The sequence below is a fragment of the Rattus rattus genome, chromosome 9, assembly GCF_011064425.1.
Source record: "Rattus rattus isolate New Zealand chromosome 9, Rrattus_CSIRO_v1, whole genome shotgun sequence".
NCBI classification, from domain to species: domain Eukaryota; kingdom Metazoa; phylum Chordata; class Mammalia; order Rodentia; family Muridae; genus Rattus; species Rattus rattus.
This window is the reverse complement of record NC_046162.1, coordinates 63,608,616-63,625,643: the sequence shown is the minus strand read 5'-3', so window position 1 is coordinate 63,625,643 and position 17,028 is coordinate 63,608,616. Positions and strand designations below refer to the sequence as shown.

At 44.9% G+C, this 17,028-nt stretch overlaps 1 protein-coding gene across 1 annotated transcript in view; it reads right to left on the bottom strand.

Annotated features, from left to right (window-relative positions):
- Nucleotides 1-17,028, bottom strand: part of Nploc4 (NPL4 homolog, ubiquitin recognition factor) — a 54,527-nt gene that overhangs the window by 15,400 nt on the left and 22,099 nt on the right. The window contains exons 8-13 of the mRNA XM_032914193.1: nucleotides 15,612-15,735; nucleotides 15,076-15,255; nucleotides 12,560-12,646; nucleotides 10,558-10,629; nucleotides 9,677-9,803; nucleotides 4,667-4,827 (exon numbers count right to left, since the gene is read on the bottom strand). Coding sequence (XP_032770084.1) covers nucleotides 4,667-4,827; nucleotides 9,677-9,803; nucleotides 10,558-10,629; nucleotides 12,560-12,646; nucleotides 15,076-15,255; nucleotides 15,612-15,735 — 751 coding nt within the window. The remainder of the gene's footprint in view (nucleotides 1-4,666; nucleotides 4,828-9,676; nucleotides 9,804-10,557; nucleotides 10,630-12,559; nucleotides 12,647-15,075; nucleotides 15,256-15,611; nucleotides 15,736-17,028) is intronic.

Here is a 17,028-nt window from a genome sequence, read left to right as displayed (position 1 = left end):
TTTTTTTTTAAAGGTTTCCTGTTTGATAAAAGATACTTGAAAACTCATAGTGATGAAATCTTGACAGCATGCTCTTTAGGATTCAAAACAAGGCAAATGGGGAGGGGGTGGAAAAACTCTTGAAGGGGGGACAGAAAACGGGACAACATTTGGAATGTCAAGAAATGAAACAAACAAATAAAGGACAAAGTCTGGGTGTGGTGTGCACACCTGTGACCCCAATACTCAGGAGGCAGAGGCAGGCAGATCTTTTGTGAGTTGAGGCCAGCCTGGTCTACAATGTTTCAGGACAGCCAGGGCTCCACATAGAGACTCTGCCTCAAACAAAACAAAAGAGAAAGACTGAGAATCATTGCCTCATGTTCATAAAGTCAACACAGACAGGGAACTATGAATCAGGGACCAGCAACATAGTGAGGCCTGGCTCCAACCATATCCCTCAATAGGAGAGAAGAAGAAAAGAGAAAGATGAACGTGGATGATCACTGACATTGTTCAAAGATCTCAGCCATCACACAAGAATGCAAAAATAAAACCACACCAGACACCCGAAGAGCTGCACCATAGATAGCAACACCACTGACAGAAAGTTTACCTATTTTCAACAAAACATTTTAAAGACAAAGGTAGCAAATGTTGCTGTTTAGGCCAGCAAGATGATTCAGAGGATAAGGACCCTGGCACCCAAGCCTAATACATGAGTTCAACTCCTGGGTCTCTCATGCTGGAAGGAGAACTGACTCCCAGAAGCTGGCCTCCAACTTCCACACACATGCACATATGATATGAATAAATGAACAAGTAAAGTGCTGTGGGCTGGTTTAAATAGAAATGGCCCCGCATAGATCACGTTTGAATGCTTAGTCTGTGAAGAGCACACTATTAAGAGGTGTGGCCTTGTTGGAGCAGGTGTGGCCTTGTTGGAAGAAGTATGTCATTGTGGGGGTGGGTTCTAAAGTCTCTTAAGTTCAAGCTTGGCCCAGTGTGGAACAAAGACTCCTGCTGCTGCCTTCAGATCAAGATGCAGAGCTCTCAGATCCTCCAGTGCCACCTTTCCCTGAACACTGCCATGCTTCCCTTCATGATGATAATGGACTGAACATCTAAAACTGTAAGCCAGACCAATTAAATGTCCATTGTAAGAGATACCTTGGTCATAGTGTCACTTTACACCAATGAAACCTGAACTAAGAAACACTACTATTTTAAATTTGTAGAAACATATGAAGTAGTATTTAGGAGCGACCTCACAAGTTACATGGTGAGAGGTCCTCTAGGAAACATCCTAAAAGCCTCTGGAAGACAACAGAGCACAAGTCCAAGGAGGAGAAGGCAGTCTGATAGGTGACCATGGACCACACTGACCAAAGACAGTCTTGCTCCTAGGAAAAAGCAAGGAGCAGCAGTGCACAGCAGTCTAAGCAACAACGGCAAGGCAAGGTGCACAGAAGTAGCCAGCACAATACAGAATCGGGACCAGAATCACAGCATGGAGATCCTGAAAAGAGAGGTGCATTATAGGTTACATGGAGAAAAGAACTAATTTCAATAGGTTTTTTTTTTTTTCTTTTCTTTTTTTTCTGAGCTGGGGACCGAACCCAGGGCCTTGCGCTTGCTAGGCAAGTGCTCTACCACTGAGCTAAATCCCCAACCCCACTTCAATAGGTTTTGTTTATCATTTTCACTGCTAAAAATTAAAGGACAGGTGCCAACGCCTACTACCTAATGAGCTAAGACAATAAAGACCTGTGTGGACCAAAGGAAGCCTAGGCAGAGGGATCAATGACACTAAAATCAAAGCCCTCTCCCTTCTGTCCTCAGAAGAGGCCAGAGCAGAGATGAGTGTCTGGCACACTGTCATCTATCCAGGCTGGAGCGACAAAGTTAAAGACACGTGGTGTACGTATGTGTATATATGTTAGGGCACATAGATGAGAGTCGGAGGGATCATCCGGAACAATGGGTCTGTAATAACTCAGGTGTCAGGCAGGCACAGCATCACACTCCTTTGCCTAATGACCGACGAGTCAGAGTGGCTATAAACCATCATGTGGGCACTGAGAATCTAACCCTAGTCTCTGCAAGAATAGCAAGTGCTTCTAATGGCTGAGCTATCCTTGTGATACCAGCAGCTTCTGGTATCACACCCCCATCCCCCACCTTCATGTGTGTGTGCACAAACATGCGCACACACGTGTAAACATGTATGTGCGTACGAGTTAAAGAATCTAATGTAAGGCTAGTCTTGGCCTTTCTATGTAGCCCTTGAACTTTTAATCTTCTTTCTTCTACCTCTCCAGTTTGGGAATTACAGGAATATAACACACCAGGTTTAGTTTGGTGGTGGTGGTGGTGTCTCCTTTAATACCACACTGGGGGGAGGGGAAAGGGGGATGGGAGGCCAAGGCAGAGGCAGAAAGATCTGTGAGGCCAGCCCAGTCTACAGAGTGAGTTTCAAGACAGCCAGAGCTACACAGAGAAACCCTGTCTCGGAAAAAGAAACAAACAAACAAAAAACCAAAAACCGCAACTTGTCTAGCAAGCACAAAGACCCTGGTTGGTCCCCAGCTCAAAAAAAAAAAAAAACAAAAAACAAAAAAACAAAAACAAAAACCCCAAAAACCAAAAAAAAAAAAAAAAAAAAAAACAAAAAACTCAACTCCAACCACCACAACCACCACCATCATCACCACCACCACCACCACCACCACCACCACACCACCACCACCACCACCACCACCACCACCACCACCACCACCACCACTACCATTCCCCCAACCCCGCAAAGACAGAGAAAGAAAGAAAGAACAACACACCAGGCTTATGTGCTTGGGGTGAAAGTAGACAAGCCTACTACCGCTGAGTTACACTGTACTAGCCTGCTGTCCTCATCTATTATATCAGAGACTCCATAGTTCCTGTCACTGCTGGCAGGGAAGCAGAGGCAGGACAGCTGGGCTGCCCACCCACCCTGTAGGAACAGCAGTCTCAGATCTGCTTTTCTTTTAGTAATAAAATAAGCCTTGGCCAGTCCACCATTGTTTCTCCCTGCCTCTGGAGTAAGTCCTCCAGTTTTCACCTAAGTGCCTACAGAGTATCAGGGGGGAATATCCACTCAAACCATATGTACATCAATCTCAGCTGATTTCCCAAAAAAAAAAAAAAAAAAAAAAAAAAAGTAATGGCTGATTTTCCTGAGGACACAGGCTTACTACTCCTTAACCATGTTAATCTAGTTCCAGGGGATCCAAGACCCTCTTATTGCCTCTATGAAAACCAGGCATGGATGTGGTGCAGTCATACATACAGGCAGCAACACCATACCCATAAAATAAATAAACCTTATTCTTATACAATAAGTAAATAAAAATAAAGACAAATCGGGTATGTCTCAGTGAGTAAGAAGTATTCTTAGTAGAGGACCTAAGTTCAGGGCCAAGAGCACACATGGTGGTTCACACACATCTGTAACTCCAGTTCCAGGGGATCTGATGTCCTATTCTGGTCTCCATGGGCAATGCACACATGCAGTATACAGACTTACATTTTATCTGTAAACTGCCCTGTGAAGTATGAGCTCACCAAGAGCTGGCTTTGGAAGTGGGGTTGCCACACCCCATTTCAGACACAAGCACATTTTCTCAAAGTGTTTTCTAAGGTTCTTTTGTTTAGGGATGTGTTGCCCCCAACTCTGTGACAGGAAACCAACAAAAAGGCCCCAGAGTAAAGCCCTGGGGCAGGACGTTAACTACTTCCAGACTCCGGGTGCTCACCCTTGATATATAAGTGCCTACAGCGGGAAAGAGATCAAAGTCCAGCTGGACAGACAGCTCCACTGGTTTGTACAGATGTTGTAAACACCGAGCTGATGCTCTCTCTGTCTGTTGTTATTTGTTCTTTTACTTGGAGGCCTCACAAGGAGATACTTCTCTGCCCAGGAATTCTGCTCGTGAACTCCAGCTGACCACATCGAGCAGGCTTCTCACTCAGTTTCTGCCAGATGCCTGTAAGCCTCTGTCTGACTTGTATTTCCTTCCTACCATTATTTGTTCCTTTTCTTGAAAGCCTCACAATAAAAAATTGGGCAGGTGTAGCAAGCAGAACTCTAACAATGGTCCAAATAGCTCATCTTTACAAGCCAAAGTAGGCTGCGTGGTGAGACCTGATGTGCCACACCCACACCCAACACTTCTGGTTCCTTTTCTGGCTATACCCCACAACGCCATAGCCGAACACCACCAACACGGGTACATAACAAGCTTCACAATGTGACCGATGCCCTGATCCACAGCGGGGCTTTAAAATACAATGGATGGCACAGATGTCACACTCCAAAACACAGCAAGATCACAGGAGTCAAAGAAAGATTCAAATTACCCTACACACACACACACACACACACACACACACACACACACACACACACACACACAAAAACACATATACATACACACACATACACACATACATATACACACATGCATACAAACACATATACACACACAAATACATACACACATACACAGTACACACACTACACACACATACTCATACACATACACACACATATAAACACACACAAATACATACACACATATACATACTTACACATATAAACACACACACACATACACACACACACACATTTGTTCTGCTTTATTTTTACCTTGTAAAACACGTCAGGAACATATTGTTCACTGCTGGACTCCTTGGCATAGCCGAGCTCAGGGGCATCCTTACAAGGTAGAAGACACTCATCTCGGACCAGTGCCATGCACTGATTGGATACCTGGTACCCTTCAAAGTGAACCTGGTTATCAGGACCACCTGTAAGAGAAAAACCATTTAAGAGCATCTACCAAAAAATAATCAGAAACATTCTAAGTCACCTATCCTCAAACCACTCGTAAGCAAAGACTCAAGAATATGCTGGGTAACCCCGAGGGTGGCTCTAGCCCTACTGACAGAGGGCTGTGTGTGTGTGTGTGTGTGTGCGTGTGTGTGTGTGTGTGCGCGTGTGTGCGTGTGCGCGCGCGCGCGCGCGCACGTGCATACATTCATGCATGCATTAGGTTTGGACACAAAAGTGGGAGGACAGACACTGAGAGGTCAAGAACAGTCAAGCAGCAGATTCCTTGGCAGGCAGGAGGCTGGCATGTACAGGTGTGGGTAACAACGCAGGCGCTATATGGGGCTGGGTTGCAGAGTTCTTGTCTAGCATAATAGAGCCCTAGGTTCAATCTCTGGCATAAATCAGGCATAGTGGTAAATGCCTATAATCTTAAGCTCTTGGGAGATGGAGGCAGGAGGATCAGAAATTCAAGGTCAACCTCTACTGCACAGCAAATTCAAGGTCAGCTTAGGTTTCATGACAACATCTCAAAAAGAAAAGAAAAAAAAAAAAAAGAGGCTCAGCCACGTATGTCTAGACTGGCCTGAATTTGAGACCTACAACCTACCCAAAAAAGAGGGAACTGACTCCACGTGTATCATGGCACTCCTATGTGCCCCTCCACTCTCTGCAAGTAACAGAAAAGAGAAAGCTAACACGCAGACCAAACACGCATCTCCAGATTACAAAAACCTAAATCTCATATGCGAATGCCAGGACACTGCCCAGACCAATAGTAATGGGTGCCCAAGAGTGTTCACAGCTCTCCATGCTAATGACACGTACACCATCCCGTAGTGTATCCCTTTCCAAGCCATCCATAAAGACCTAACATTAAGGAAGCTGGAGAGACAGGCCACTAAGGCCCCTATCGCCTGCCTAAATTTGATCCCTAGAATCCACATGACAAGCTGTCCTGGGACCTCTGCATGCATTTTATAGGACATGTTCATATGTGTGCCCACAACACACAAAGGTAGACACACAAAGTAAATACAAATGTAACAAAATTACATATTTGTGATATTGTAATTTATAACTTACTATGATTTTTAAATAAAGAGGTCTGCAAAAGTTCCAAATAAGGAAAGAGACTCAGTCAATCTGGTTTTCAAATATATCTGACCCAGACCCGAGAAACATGATCAAAAAAAAGTAGAAGACAAAGGCAAAAGTTAGCCCATAAGCCATTCATCTTCATACCCAGAAGGCCAACAGCAGCTAGTGGCAAGGTGCTGAGAGTCCTGTTCAGTCTCGCCCTTTCCCTTTCCTCAACGCAGACCACCATTTCCAGTCATCAGCACAGCGGGGTTTAGCTGTGCAGCCTACCTGATAACACACAGAAGGCCCCGCACCTGAGCTCTCTGGCTCAGACTGCAGAGACCAAAGCTGGAGACGTGCAGGATCGCACATGAGCACAACTGCTTACTATTTCCCCGGGGCACTACAAACCAAGAATGGGTTTCAGATCAGTCATTTAAGTGTGACAGGCCATTAGGAAAAGAAAACCCTGTGAAAAGAGGATGGTGAGTAGTCCCTATAAATACAACATTGCTAAAAAGAAAAGCATCAGAAACTAGGCTTGGTGATACATATTTCTAACTCCAGTACTTGTAAGTGGGAACAAGAGGATCCGGAGTTTAAGGCTAGCCTGAATGACATGAGACCCTTCCCTCTCCACACTATCACCCCTAAAAGGTCTCAGAATATCCAGAAAGTCTGAGGCCCTGAGTTCAATCCCCAATATCACAGAGGAGGGATGGCGAGTGATATTGGTTCACACAGAGTCTGTGACAGCAGCTTGGGCTGCACACATGGCTTTGCCAAGTAAAGAAGAAACATGCACACACCCACATGGTTTCATCTTTCAGGAAACCTCATAAAGGCTAAGTAAGACGTTGAGGAGTCTTGGCAAGGTAACTTTCATTTCCTCTGCAAAGCGCCTGCTAGAAAGACTGCACACAAAATGGAGCACATGCTGGAAAGTAGCAGTGACATAAAGAACCAAGCTCTCACAAAACTGGGGGCTCCAGAAAATCATTTTTACAACCCAAGAGCCAAGCAGATAACCAATGAGGAAGACCCCACATGGAATACTGCATTCACCTGAGCAAACCACTGTACATATCTGAGCCAGAAAAGCTGTGAAAAAACACAGGAAGTAGGGAGAGCCTGGAGGCAAAGGCCTTGGTGATCAGAAAGTACCTGAGCTCAGCACAAGAGGCACCAACTCCTAGGATGTAAACAAGCAGGTTAGCAACCTCCTCTCCAGTAAGAGGTGGGACTGTGGCATGTCCATTTCACAGAACCTTTACAGGGTTCCCACTTGTCCTTAACCAAAGATCCTACATGAAGGAGAAGTAGCACATACAGAGTGAGAAAACCGGTATCTGAGCTGTGGTAGCTAAGACCTTGGACTGAGATCTGCCATTCTTCAGCCAGTGCCCCATCTGGAGAGGAAGATGATGAGACCAAGCACCAAAGGGAGGATTCACTGTTCAGGCAAAGCAGGCCGACTACTCATCTAAGTGTAACCAAGGTCAGTCATTACCTCACAGTTCCAGATCCTTAAGAGTCGATTCTAGATGTAAAAGTCTCACGGATGACCTCATTTCCAAGTGCTCAACAAGCAGTGTGACTCAGTAACTGAAGGTGGCAGTCTCAAGATGTAAACTACTTACAACTCTAAAAATGTGCCTGCCAGTTCTTCTGGCCCATGGGACAATTTCCCCATAGAAACAGTAGCTTTAAAAGGTTGGATTACTATGGGAGCCCACAGGAGCCCAAAACAGCCATTCTCAGTGATGGTGACAGTTCTGGAAGGCTGTGAAGGTGTTTCTGGCTGTTTCAATAAGGGGCACTGCCAGCTTCTGTGGGATGCTGAAGATGCTGGGCATCCTGCCAGCTGAGAAGTGCTCCACAGTCCCACCCCTGCACATTCATGTGTGCAAACTCCTTATCTATTATGATCCAAAGTTAGGATCAATGTTACTTCATAAAACACCACAAAAGCACACATACATGACTGTAATCTGAGGTCTCCAGGACCACAAAATTGTGAAGGAAGCAACAAGATAAAGCATGAAGCATCCCAGGGGCCATCACCCTAACCATCGGGATGTGGTTATGTCGGATATGCTGTCAAACCTCATGTGTATCCTGCCCACACAAGTTGCCTGACATCTGTCACTGTGTCAGTGCCGTCTGTCCTATCTACTCACAAGGAAGGACTCTCTGGGGTCCTTAATCCTAACCAACACCTCCACTCACTCCCGATAACACTCAACTCCAGCAAAACTGTAGGACGGTATGTCACCAATCTGTATGTGCAATAACTAGCATGCTCCCATCATCAACATGCAAACAGATTACATACAACATACAAACAGAACAAACATACCACCAGGGCCTCTCACTCCTCAAAGGACGTTCACTCAAAAAGGGTGTGGTACTTCTCAATCTAAAGAGGCCATAACCTCTTAGGAAAAGGCAAGCTTACTACCATTTAGCAAGGCTTAAAAAACCTGAGTCTCTTGAAACAGAAACCCACTGACAGCAGGGAGCTGACCTAGGTCCCTGTATTAAGGCAGTATGGATTAGTATGGATTCTCAAAGGGCCACGAGGAAGGAAGTCTGAACTAGGAGCATGAGTGCAGACTGTGTGTGAACTGGCAGGGACACTATTATAAGAACCAGAAAGTAGGGGCTGGAGAGATGGCTCAGAGGTAAGAGCACAGACTGCTCTTTCAGAGGTCCTGAGTTCAATTCCCAGCAACCACATGGTGGCTCACAGCCATCTGTCATGAGATCTGATGCCCTCTTCTGGCATGCAGGTGTACACAGAGCATTCATATACATAAAATAAATAAATCTTTAAAAAAAAGGGGGGGGGGGCGCTGGAGAAAATGGCTCAGTGGTTAAGGGTACTGACTGCTCTTCCAGCCATCTCTCGAAGCCATCTGTAATGGGATCTGGTGCCCTCTTCTGGTGTGTCTGAAGAGAGCAACAGTGTACTCATATACATTAAATAAATAAAGAAAAAAAAAAAAAAAGAGGAAATGTTTTGAGGATGGCAGCCACATTCATATGTCAAATGTACATGAATCCTGAAAACAAAGTCTCTCTTTTTACAGTTATTTCTAGTTGCTAAAAAGAGTTACCCTAGGCTTGTGATGAGAACACTAAACCTGAGGATAGCCATGGAGAAGCCCTGACTTGGCCCCAGTCCCGTAGGTGATGCTAAACCCAGAATTTTTACCATAAAACAAAAGGAAGAATCTGTGTGTTCAAAGTGTATTAAGAAGTACATCGTGCCAGGCAATAGTGACACACATGTCTAACCCCAGGCACTAGTGACACACACACACACATCTAACCCCAGGCACTAGTGACACACACACACACACATCTAACCCCAGGCACTAGTGACACACACACACACACATCTAATCCCAGGCACTAGTGACACACACACACACACATCTAACCCCAGGCACTAGTGACACACACACACATATCTAACCCCAGCACCTGGGAAGCAGAGGCAGGCAGTTCAAGTTCAGCCTGAATTGAAGAACAGCCTGGTTTACAGAGCAAGTTCCAGGACAGCCAGGGCTACACAGAGAAACTCTATCTTGAAAAAACTAACACACACACACACACACACACACACACACACACACAAGAGAAAGCTTATCATAACAAAGTTGGGAATGAAAAATTGCTGCAAGGAAGAATAAACACATTAATGGGCAGTAGTATGTGACATTTCTGCCCCATTTATACCTGTGGCCACTGCAGTAACAAACTTGGATCCAAAATGACCATCGGGAGAGAGCCGGCAAATGTTGGGGTGCTTGTTTTGAAAGTCTCCTGCAGTGATGCATTCTTCTGAACTCAGGAAATAGGTGTCCTAAGCCAAGAGAGGCGGTACATCAAATTTTACAGCATGTGTCAAAACAAGCTTCTATTTCTTCTGAAGAAAATATTAAGAGTTGAGCCAGCAGAATGACTCACCAGGTAAAGATGCTTGCCGCTAAGACTAACTGACCTGAATTTAATCCCTAGTAGTTCCCCCATGATGGAAGAAGAGAAACAACTACAAGCTGTTCTCTGACCTCCACTTGTGTGCTATGGCACATGTGTGCACACAGGCATAACAAATACAATTATTTTTTAAAAAAAGAAGAAGAAGAAGAAGAGCTTCTAATGCCAATAACTTAAGAGCAAATAGAAGTGGATCTCTGTGAGTTTGAGGCCAACTTGGTCTATCTAGTGAGTGTCAGGACAGTCAAGGCTGAGATCCATAAATAAATAAATAAATAAATAAATAAATAAATAAATAAATAAATAAGCAAGCAAGCAAGCAAGCAAGCAAGCTACAATGCTTCAAAAATGACACTGAGACAAATACCTGCAATTCCTAGCTAGCAGGGACACCTGTAAAAACCCAACCAAAGTAGGAGGGCAGAAAGCCTTGGGCACCACTCCCATAGGCCTCAAGTGGAGATGAGTGGGATCTGCTCTGCTGGACATTCAGCAGGGTGAGCCTTGACTAACAAGACTGTCTTCAAAGTTATCTGCAAGCTGTGCAGAGACTGAGAGGTCCAAGTCAGCACTACCTGAGTGAGGTTTCAGGCCAAGCCACATTCCTGTCTCCGTCTCACCTTATTCCGACTGTATCGGACTGTACCCTTTCGGGTATCTTCTGAGACAAGGTCCGTGAATATCCATCCAACCTTAATGGAAAAGGAAAGCATCTTTTGAGTATCTCCATATAACAGATGGCTTCTGTACAGGGCGCATAAAAGCAGTGCCCTTCAGACAACCCTTCCAGCTCCTGAGCCAAGTAAAGCTGAGAGCACAGTTCCTCAGCCCTGCTGCCAGTGAGAAGCCAGCACCTTCTGCTGGTGCTGCGATGACAAACATTCATCTGTCAAACAGACTCTGCTTAGACCACTCAAGCCCGTACCGTACTTTATTAGAAGTCAGAACATTTGTGATTGAGACCAACAGGATGAGGCAAGGAGTTTATGCTCCAAAAAGAAGACAGACAAGAAGTGAGCAGTATGGTTTCCTGGGGTGGGTCTTCCACAAGGAAGAAACAGTGTCTCTTGACAGAGGCATTGAAGATGAAAGGGGTGTTACAACAGAGGCATTGGCTTGCCACAGCTGAGGGCCTGTGCTCTAAAGCTGTAACACCGGGGCTCCCTAACGGCCAATCCTACAGGTCACGAGCTGTGCAGCCCCTGTATTCTCTCTGCTCACCTCCACTCAGCATCAGCACAGTGAGAGGCTGTCAGACTGGAACTAGAAGACAAACAAAGCAACCACCACTTCCATCCTTGGGAAAACGGACAGATGGCCACCACTCTCTCCACAAGCCTGAGACTCAGCTCATCAAACCACCATCTACACATAAGTCTGGTACACTATGGTACTGCTGTTTGTTAAGCTCAGATAGCACAAACCAAAAAGGATGGTACCACAGAAAGCAAGTGCAGAGGAAACGTTCAGTCCAAACCAGGCCGAGGGAAAAGCAGCAAGGAGCGAAGGTTTTGAGAAAGTAACTTACACAACTTTAGATTTTATTTTACATGGCTATGATGTTACAAAGCATAAATCAGCAACACACAGTCTAACACTGGGCCACTTTTTCTCCTGAACAGAACTCCCGGAATTTGCACTAGAGTATGACCAACACTGAGATGCTAGCTCCACAACCTGAAGGGTATTTCTACCTCAACAAGGTTAAAAAAAAAAACATGCTGTGACTTTCCCAGTCATATTTCTAGGTCTTCCTGTCTACCTACAGAGAGGTAAGATGGAGTGTTCCACACAGATCATTCCTCTCTGTCTAAATAAAGGACAAAACTTACATGGTTAGCAATACTGAACTTCTGCAATGTGTTCAATGAGCCTGTACCCTAACAAGGCAGGTATGCTAGCAAAAGTCTGTAATCCTCACAGTGGGAGGCTGAGGCAGGAGGATTTAAGTTTAGACCAGTGTGAGCTACAAAATGACATGTCTTTAAAACAAAAACCACAACCTACCATTCCTAGGACACTGTCAAGGTTGTGAAACAAACCACAGCAATGGACTAAAAGGACTCTCTCTTATCTGCTAACTGTCCCAGAGTAACTGCAGGGTCAGAGACCTACATTATATACAGAAGCCCAATGCTGACCAGAAAGAATACTAGCACCAAGTAAAGCAAGCCACTGAGTAGCGAATTCTCCAATAAAGTGCAACGTGGCAGCTGTCTTTAGGAACTACAGCTACCAAGGTGAAAAGCTATGTCCTCATACCTACTGGGTCTTTATAAATAATAAAGTCTTGCTCTATGTACCAAGCTAGCCTTGAACTCTTGATCATCCTGCCTCAATGAGCAAGTGTAGGTGGGGAGAGGTGATGACAGGGTTAACACATGTGTGCCTAACACCCGACTTTGTATTTATACTTGAGATGTTCTCACGTCACTCCAAGTCAGGGAACCATCAAAGCACCAATGAACACAACTGAGGCTCCAAAGGGGCCAAACCCACACTTGATCTTGTCAGCTAAGGGGTTGGTCCCAGAGCAGACTTAGCCACTCCATCTGTCTGGATTTCCCCAGCATGGAGCCCAAGTTTCCCCTAAAGGTCACCTGGCTGACAGAGGCCTCATACCTTCCTCAGGCCAAGTTTGGAGGCAATCTCGTCAACCACCTCAGCTTTCGGATCTTCCAGAAGCTCCAGGCTGTTCTGTGTACCAATCTGCATGGAACCACAGATAGGAAACAGTTAGAAGGGAAACCTGGGAAGAATGGTTCCTCTACCCCCTCTTCTACACTTCCACCCACCAGCTTCAACACTGCTCAAGATATCTACAGCTACAAACACAAAGGGGCCCAAAGGAAGGCTGCCTCTGCTGCTTGCCTGCAAGCTGCTTCACCTGGGGAATGGAGCTGCTTTCAGAACCTCCATGAGTAGGTAATTCTGCTCTAGACAGCCTGGCTGGCAGGCAGACATTTCAGAACCACTTTGGTGTATGCCCTGCCACTGTAAAGACGACAGTTGGTTCTACAGACAAGACACTGAGTCAACAGACTTTATGTTTGCTGGATTCACCAGATAGAAAACACGAATCCTTTGAGAACATAGGTCATATACCAACCTCGGGGGCAAAGAAATACTTACCCAATAACAAGGTGGCAAGAGCTGACTTGGAATGGGTACACGGTCTTAAGAGGTCAAGGATTTCAGCCTCTGGGACCCACAACATGGGGACATTAATACAATGATAAGTCAGAATGCCACAAGTTTCTACTCTTTCCACCAAAACATGGATCTGTATGGTTTTTTGGTTTTGGGAGGACGGGAGGCAGGGAGGATTTTTAAGATAGCCCGTTGTTATGTGGCTATGTCTGGCCTCAAAGTCACTGTATAGACTAAGCTGGCCTCAAATCTGCAATGATCCCCTACCTCTATCTCCTTAGTGTTAGGACCACTGGTGCTGCCACATCCTGCCTTTTTTTGAAGACAGTGTCTCAGTTTTTAATTTAGTCTGGACTCAGATTTACTATGAAGCACAGCTGACCTTAAACTTCAATCTCCTATCTTGGCCTCCCAGATGCTTGAATCTAAGGGGAGAGGACCCACACTGGGCTTCAATTACAAATTCTTAAAAAAAAAAAAAATTTATTTATTTACTTAATTATTATATATAAGTACACTGTAGCTGTCTTCTGACACAGCAGAAGGGGGCATCAGATCCCATTACAGATGGTTGCGAGCCACCATGTGGTTGCTGGGATTTGAACGCAGGACCTCTGGGAAAGCTGTCAGTGCTCTTAACTACTGAGCCATCTCTCCATCTCCCCCCACCCCCCTTAAAATAATTCTATTGTAACTGCTACACTCCATGATAGAGATCTACAAAACTGAGCTGAGGCTCTGTGTTAGCACTTGAATCAGAGAGCACTCCATAATCCAAGTTCTGACAGAATGAGTGGGTTTCTCTGTAGGGTCTCAGTTACCATCGACCACATCTTTGTAAAGAAAGCAACAGAAAAGACTTCTACAATCTCACACATCTCTATAAAAATGCCAAAATGTCAAAGTGGGGTGGCATGCATAGAAAATCCTTGTAACAAAGTCAGGGATGACACAAGCACTTCTGCAGAAGCCATATACTGTGCTCCTACTGTCATGTCTGCAGACCCTGAAATGTGCCCCAGGGTGACATGGGGCCCTGGGTCAGATGATCTAAGAAGCCAGCAGAGTGAGAGGTGCAACGTGACCTCTAGAATAATGAAGTGAAAAGACGTGACTGGTGAGGTGTGCCCACAAGTCTGGTGACCTGAGCCAGGTTCCTGAAACCCATGTGGTGGAGAGAGAGCTGATGCCAGGAGTTTCCTGACCTCTACTCACGCACTGTGTCATGCACAGACACACACAGACCTAGAGACACAAATACATTTTAAAAAAGAAAAGAAAAGGCTGATTTCTGTCCCTATATATGTTTCCTTTCAGAAGTCAAACTTGTTTTATTCCATGCTAAGCCGGCTTCCAACTTGCTAGGTAGCTAAGGATGATTTTGAAGTTCTTTTTTTTTTTTTTTGGACATAGGGTTATAGGATTTTTATGTGTAGCCCTGGCTGTCCCAGAACTAGCTCTGTAAGCAGGTTGGCATCAAACCCACTGCTTCTGCCTCCTGGGTGCTGGGATTAAAGGTGTGCACTGCCACTGCCCAACTATCTTAAACTTCTGATCTTCTTGCCTTCATCTCTCCGATGCTGGGACTACAGGCATATGCACCACACACAGATTATAAAATGGAAGGGATTGAACCTTCAATTTTGTGAATGCTAAGGCCAGCCCTGGGGGCTGAGATCTTACTCTCCAATAATTTTGAAATAATTATCACATACACGTGTGTAATGTGTGCATGCCCAAGAGAGTAGTACATTAAGAGATAGAAAAGCTGGGGTTGGGAATTTAGCTCAGTGGTAGAGCGCTTGCCTAGCAAGCGCAAGGCCCTGGGTTCGGTCCCCAGCTCTGAAAAAAAGAAAAAGAAAAAAAAAAAAAAGAGATAGAAAAGCTGTGGGAAAAAAACCAAATAGAAAGAGGCCATCGGAAAGGGTGCTTCACAGCACCTTACAAACAGTCCAGACCTTCTAACACACAGGCCCTCACTTATGTACCTGAGGAGGCTCATAAATTGCAGCCACTTCAGCCCTGATGCCAAGGGGAATGTCTTTGTGCTCTGTGTACCGTCCATATAAGTACCCGAAATGTTGGTTTCCTGTCTTTCTCCAGAAGTCAAGGAAGCGGTCAGCAACAGTGTGATTCTCAAACATGATGTTGTCCACATGTCTATATTTCTGTGGAGTTAACAAAGGTTAACAAAAGTGTAAATGCAAATATCCCATCAGAAACAATGCTGTTTTTCAAGAACCAATCTAGTAAAAGCATTCTCTAGTTGTTTTCTTAATTTACATAGCTCTGTTTTTATGTGTAGGAGTGTTTTGCTTGAGTGTATAGCTGCACTCTTCCTGCAGGCATGGTTAAGAGCACTGAGCCATGTACTCCTAGCCCTGTTTTGTTTTATTTCAGCTTGGACCCAGCCCTAGTTCTCAGCTACACAGCTTAGAGGTGCAATTCACACACATTGCCAGTGGGTAGATCACCGACTTGCCTCGAATGCGTACTGGAGTTTAAGCCCCTGAAGGCTGCTTACCTGTCTGTTCAATGTGATGGCACTAGGCTGGCATTTGGTACAGATACCATTTGGCCAAGGGAGGTGTCCCTCACATCCTGACTTAATCTTGCAGCTGATGTTCTCCAGGGCAACGAACTTCCCCCTGAGGGAAAACAAGTGACTGAGGTAAACATAACAGTAATGGGAGGCAGGCAGGAGATGAAAGGGCATGTGAGCCAGCACACATCCACTGGATAGTGCTTCTGAGGACCAAAACGCAAGACGATGCACTAAAGCCATTCTAGTAGAAGTTCACAGTTCCCCACTTTCTACACCCATGATTTTCAGGGGCACTGTTGGAAACCTATTAGCTAACTCGTGCCACCAAGAGAAAGTACAGCTTGTGAGTGACTGATGACAATATTAGTCCAGTATTTACTCATTTGTACCAGATGCTTATTCTTAGGAAAAACCTCCTTAGGATACAGAGCAGTCACACAGTCACTCTGCCTACTAAGGAAAAAGCATCATCCTAGATTATCCATGGGATCACCCGGCCTACCCCTGACCTATGGTAATTCTGTGTAAGTGCTATCAGTTTTCTCAACCACAGAATGGTCCATTCCACATTCTGGCTTGATAACAGTTGTTTTATTTCTTTAGTGTGCATGTGTATGTGTGTGCATTCACATGCAGAGGTCAAAGGTCGACTTGTAGCAGTTGTTTCTTTCCTTCTACCACGTGGGTCATGGCCAGAGATTGAACTTAACTCATCAGGGTTGGCAGCAAGTACCTTTATCTAACAATGGGATCATTTCACTCACTTCCATTTTCTTTCTTGCCCTCCCCCCAGCTTTATTAAGAAATAATTGACCAGGTCTGGAGAGATGGCTCAGTGGTTAAGAGCCCCCACTGCTCTTCCAGAGGTCCTGAGTTCAATTTCCAGCAACCACATGGTGGCTCACAACCATCTGTAAAGAGATCCGATGCCCTCTTCTGGTGTGTCTGAAGACAGCTACAGTGTACTTATATATAATAAATGAATAAAAAAAAAAAAAGAATTGACCAAAAATTATACATATTTGTTGTACCATGTGATTTTTTTGTAAATAAAAATTTTATGTTTTTGGTGTTGATGATGATCCAAAATACTTACATGCTGTGAATGGCTAGTTTGAGATGAGTTAAGATCACCTTGCCGGGGTTGGGGATTTAGCTCAGTAGTAAAGTGCTTGCCTAGTAAAGCACAAGGCCCTGTTCGGTCCCCAGCTCCAAAAAAAAAAAAAAAAAAAAAAAAAAAAAAAAGATCACCTTGCCTTAGCAGTGGGGGTAGCCCACTCCTTTAATCACAGAAATGGGGAGGCAGAGGCAGATAGATCTCTGAGTTTGAGCCCAGTCTGGTCTACTAAGTGAATTCTAAGACAGCCAGGACTATACAGAGAAATTCTGGCTCAAA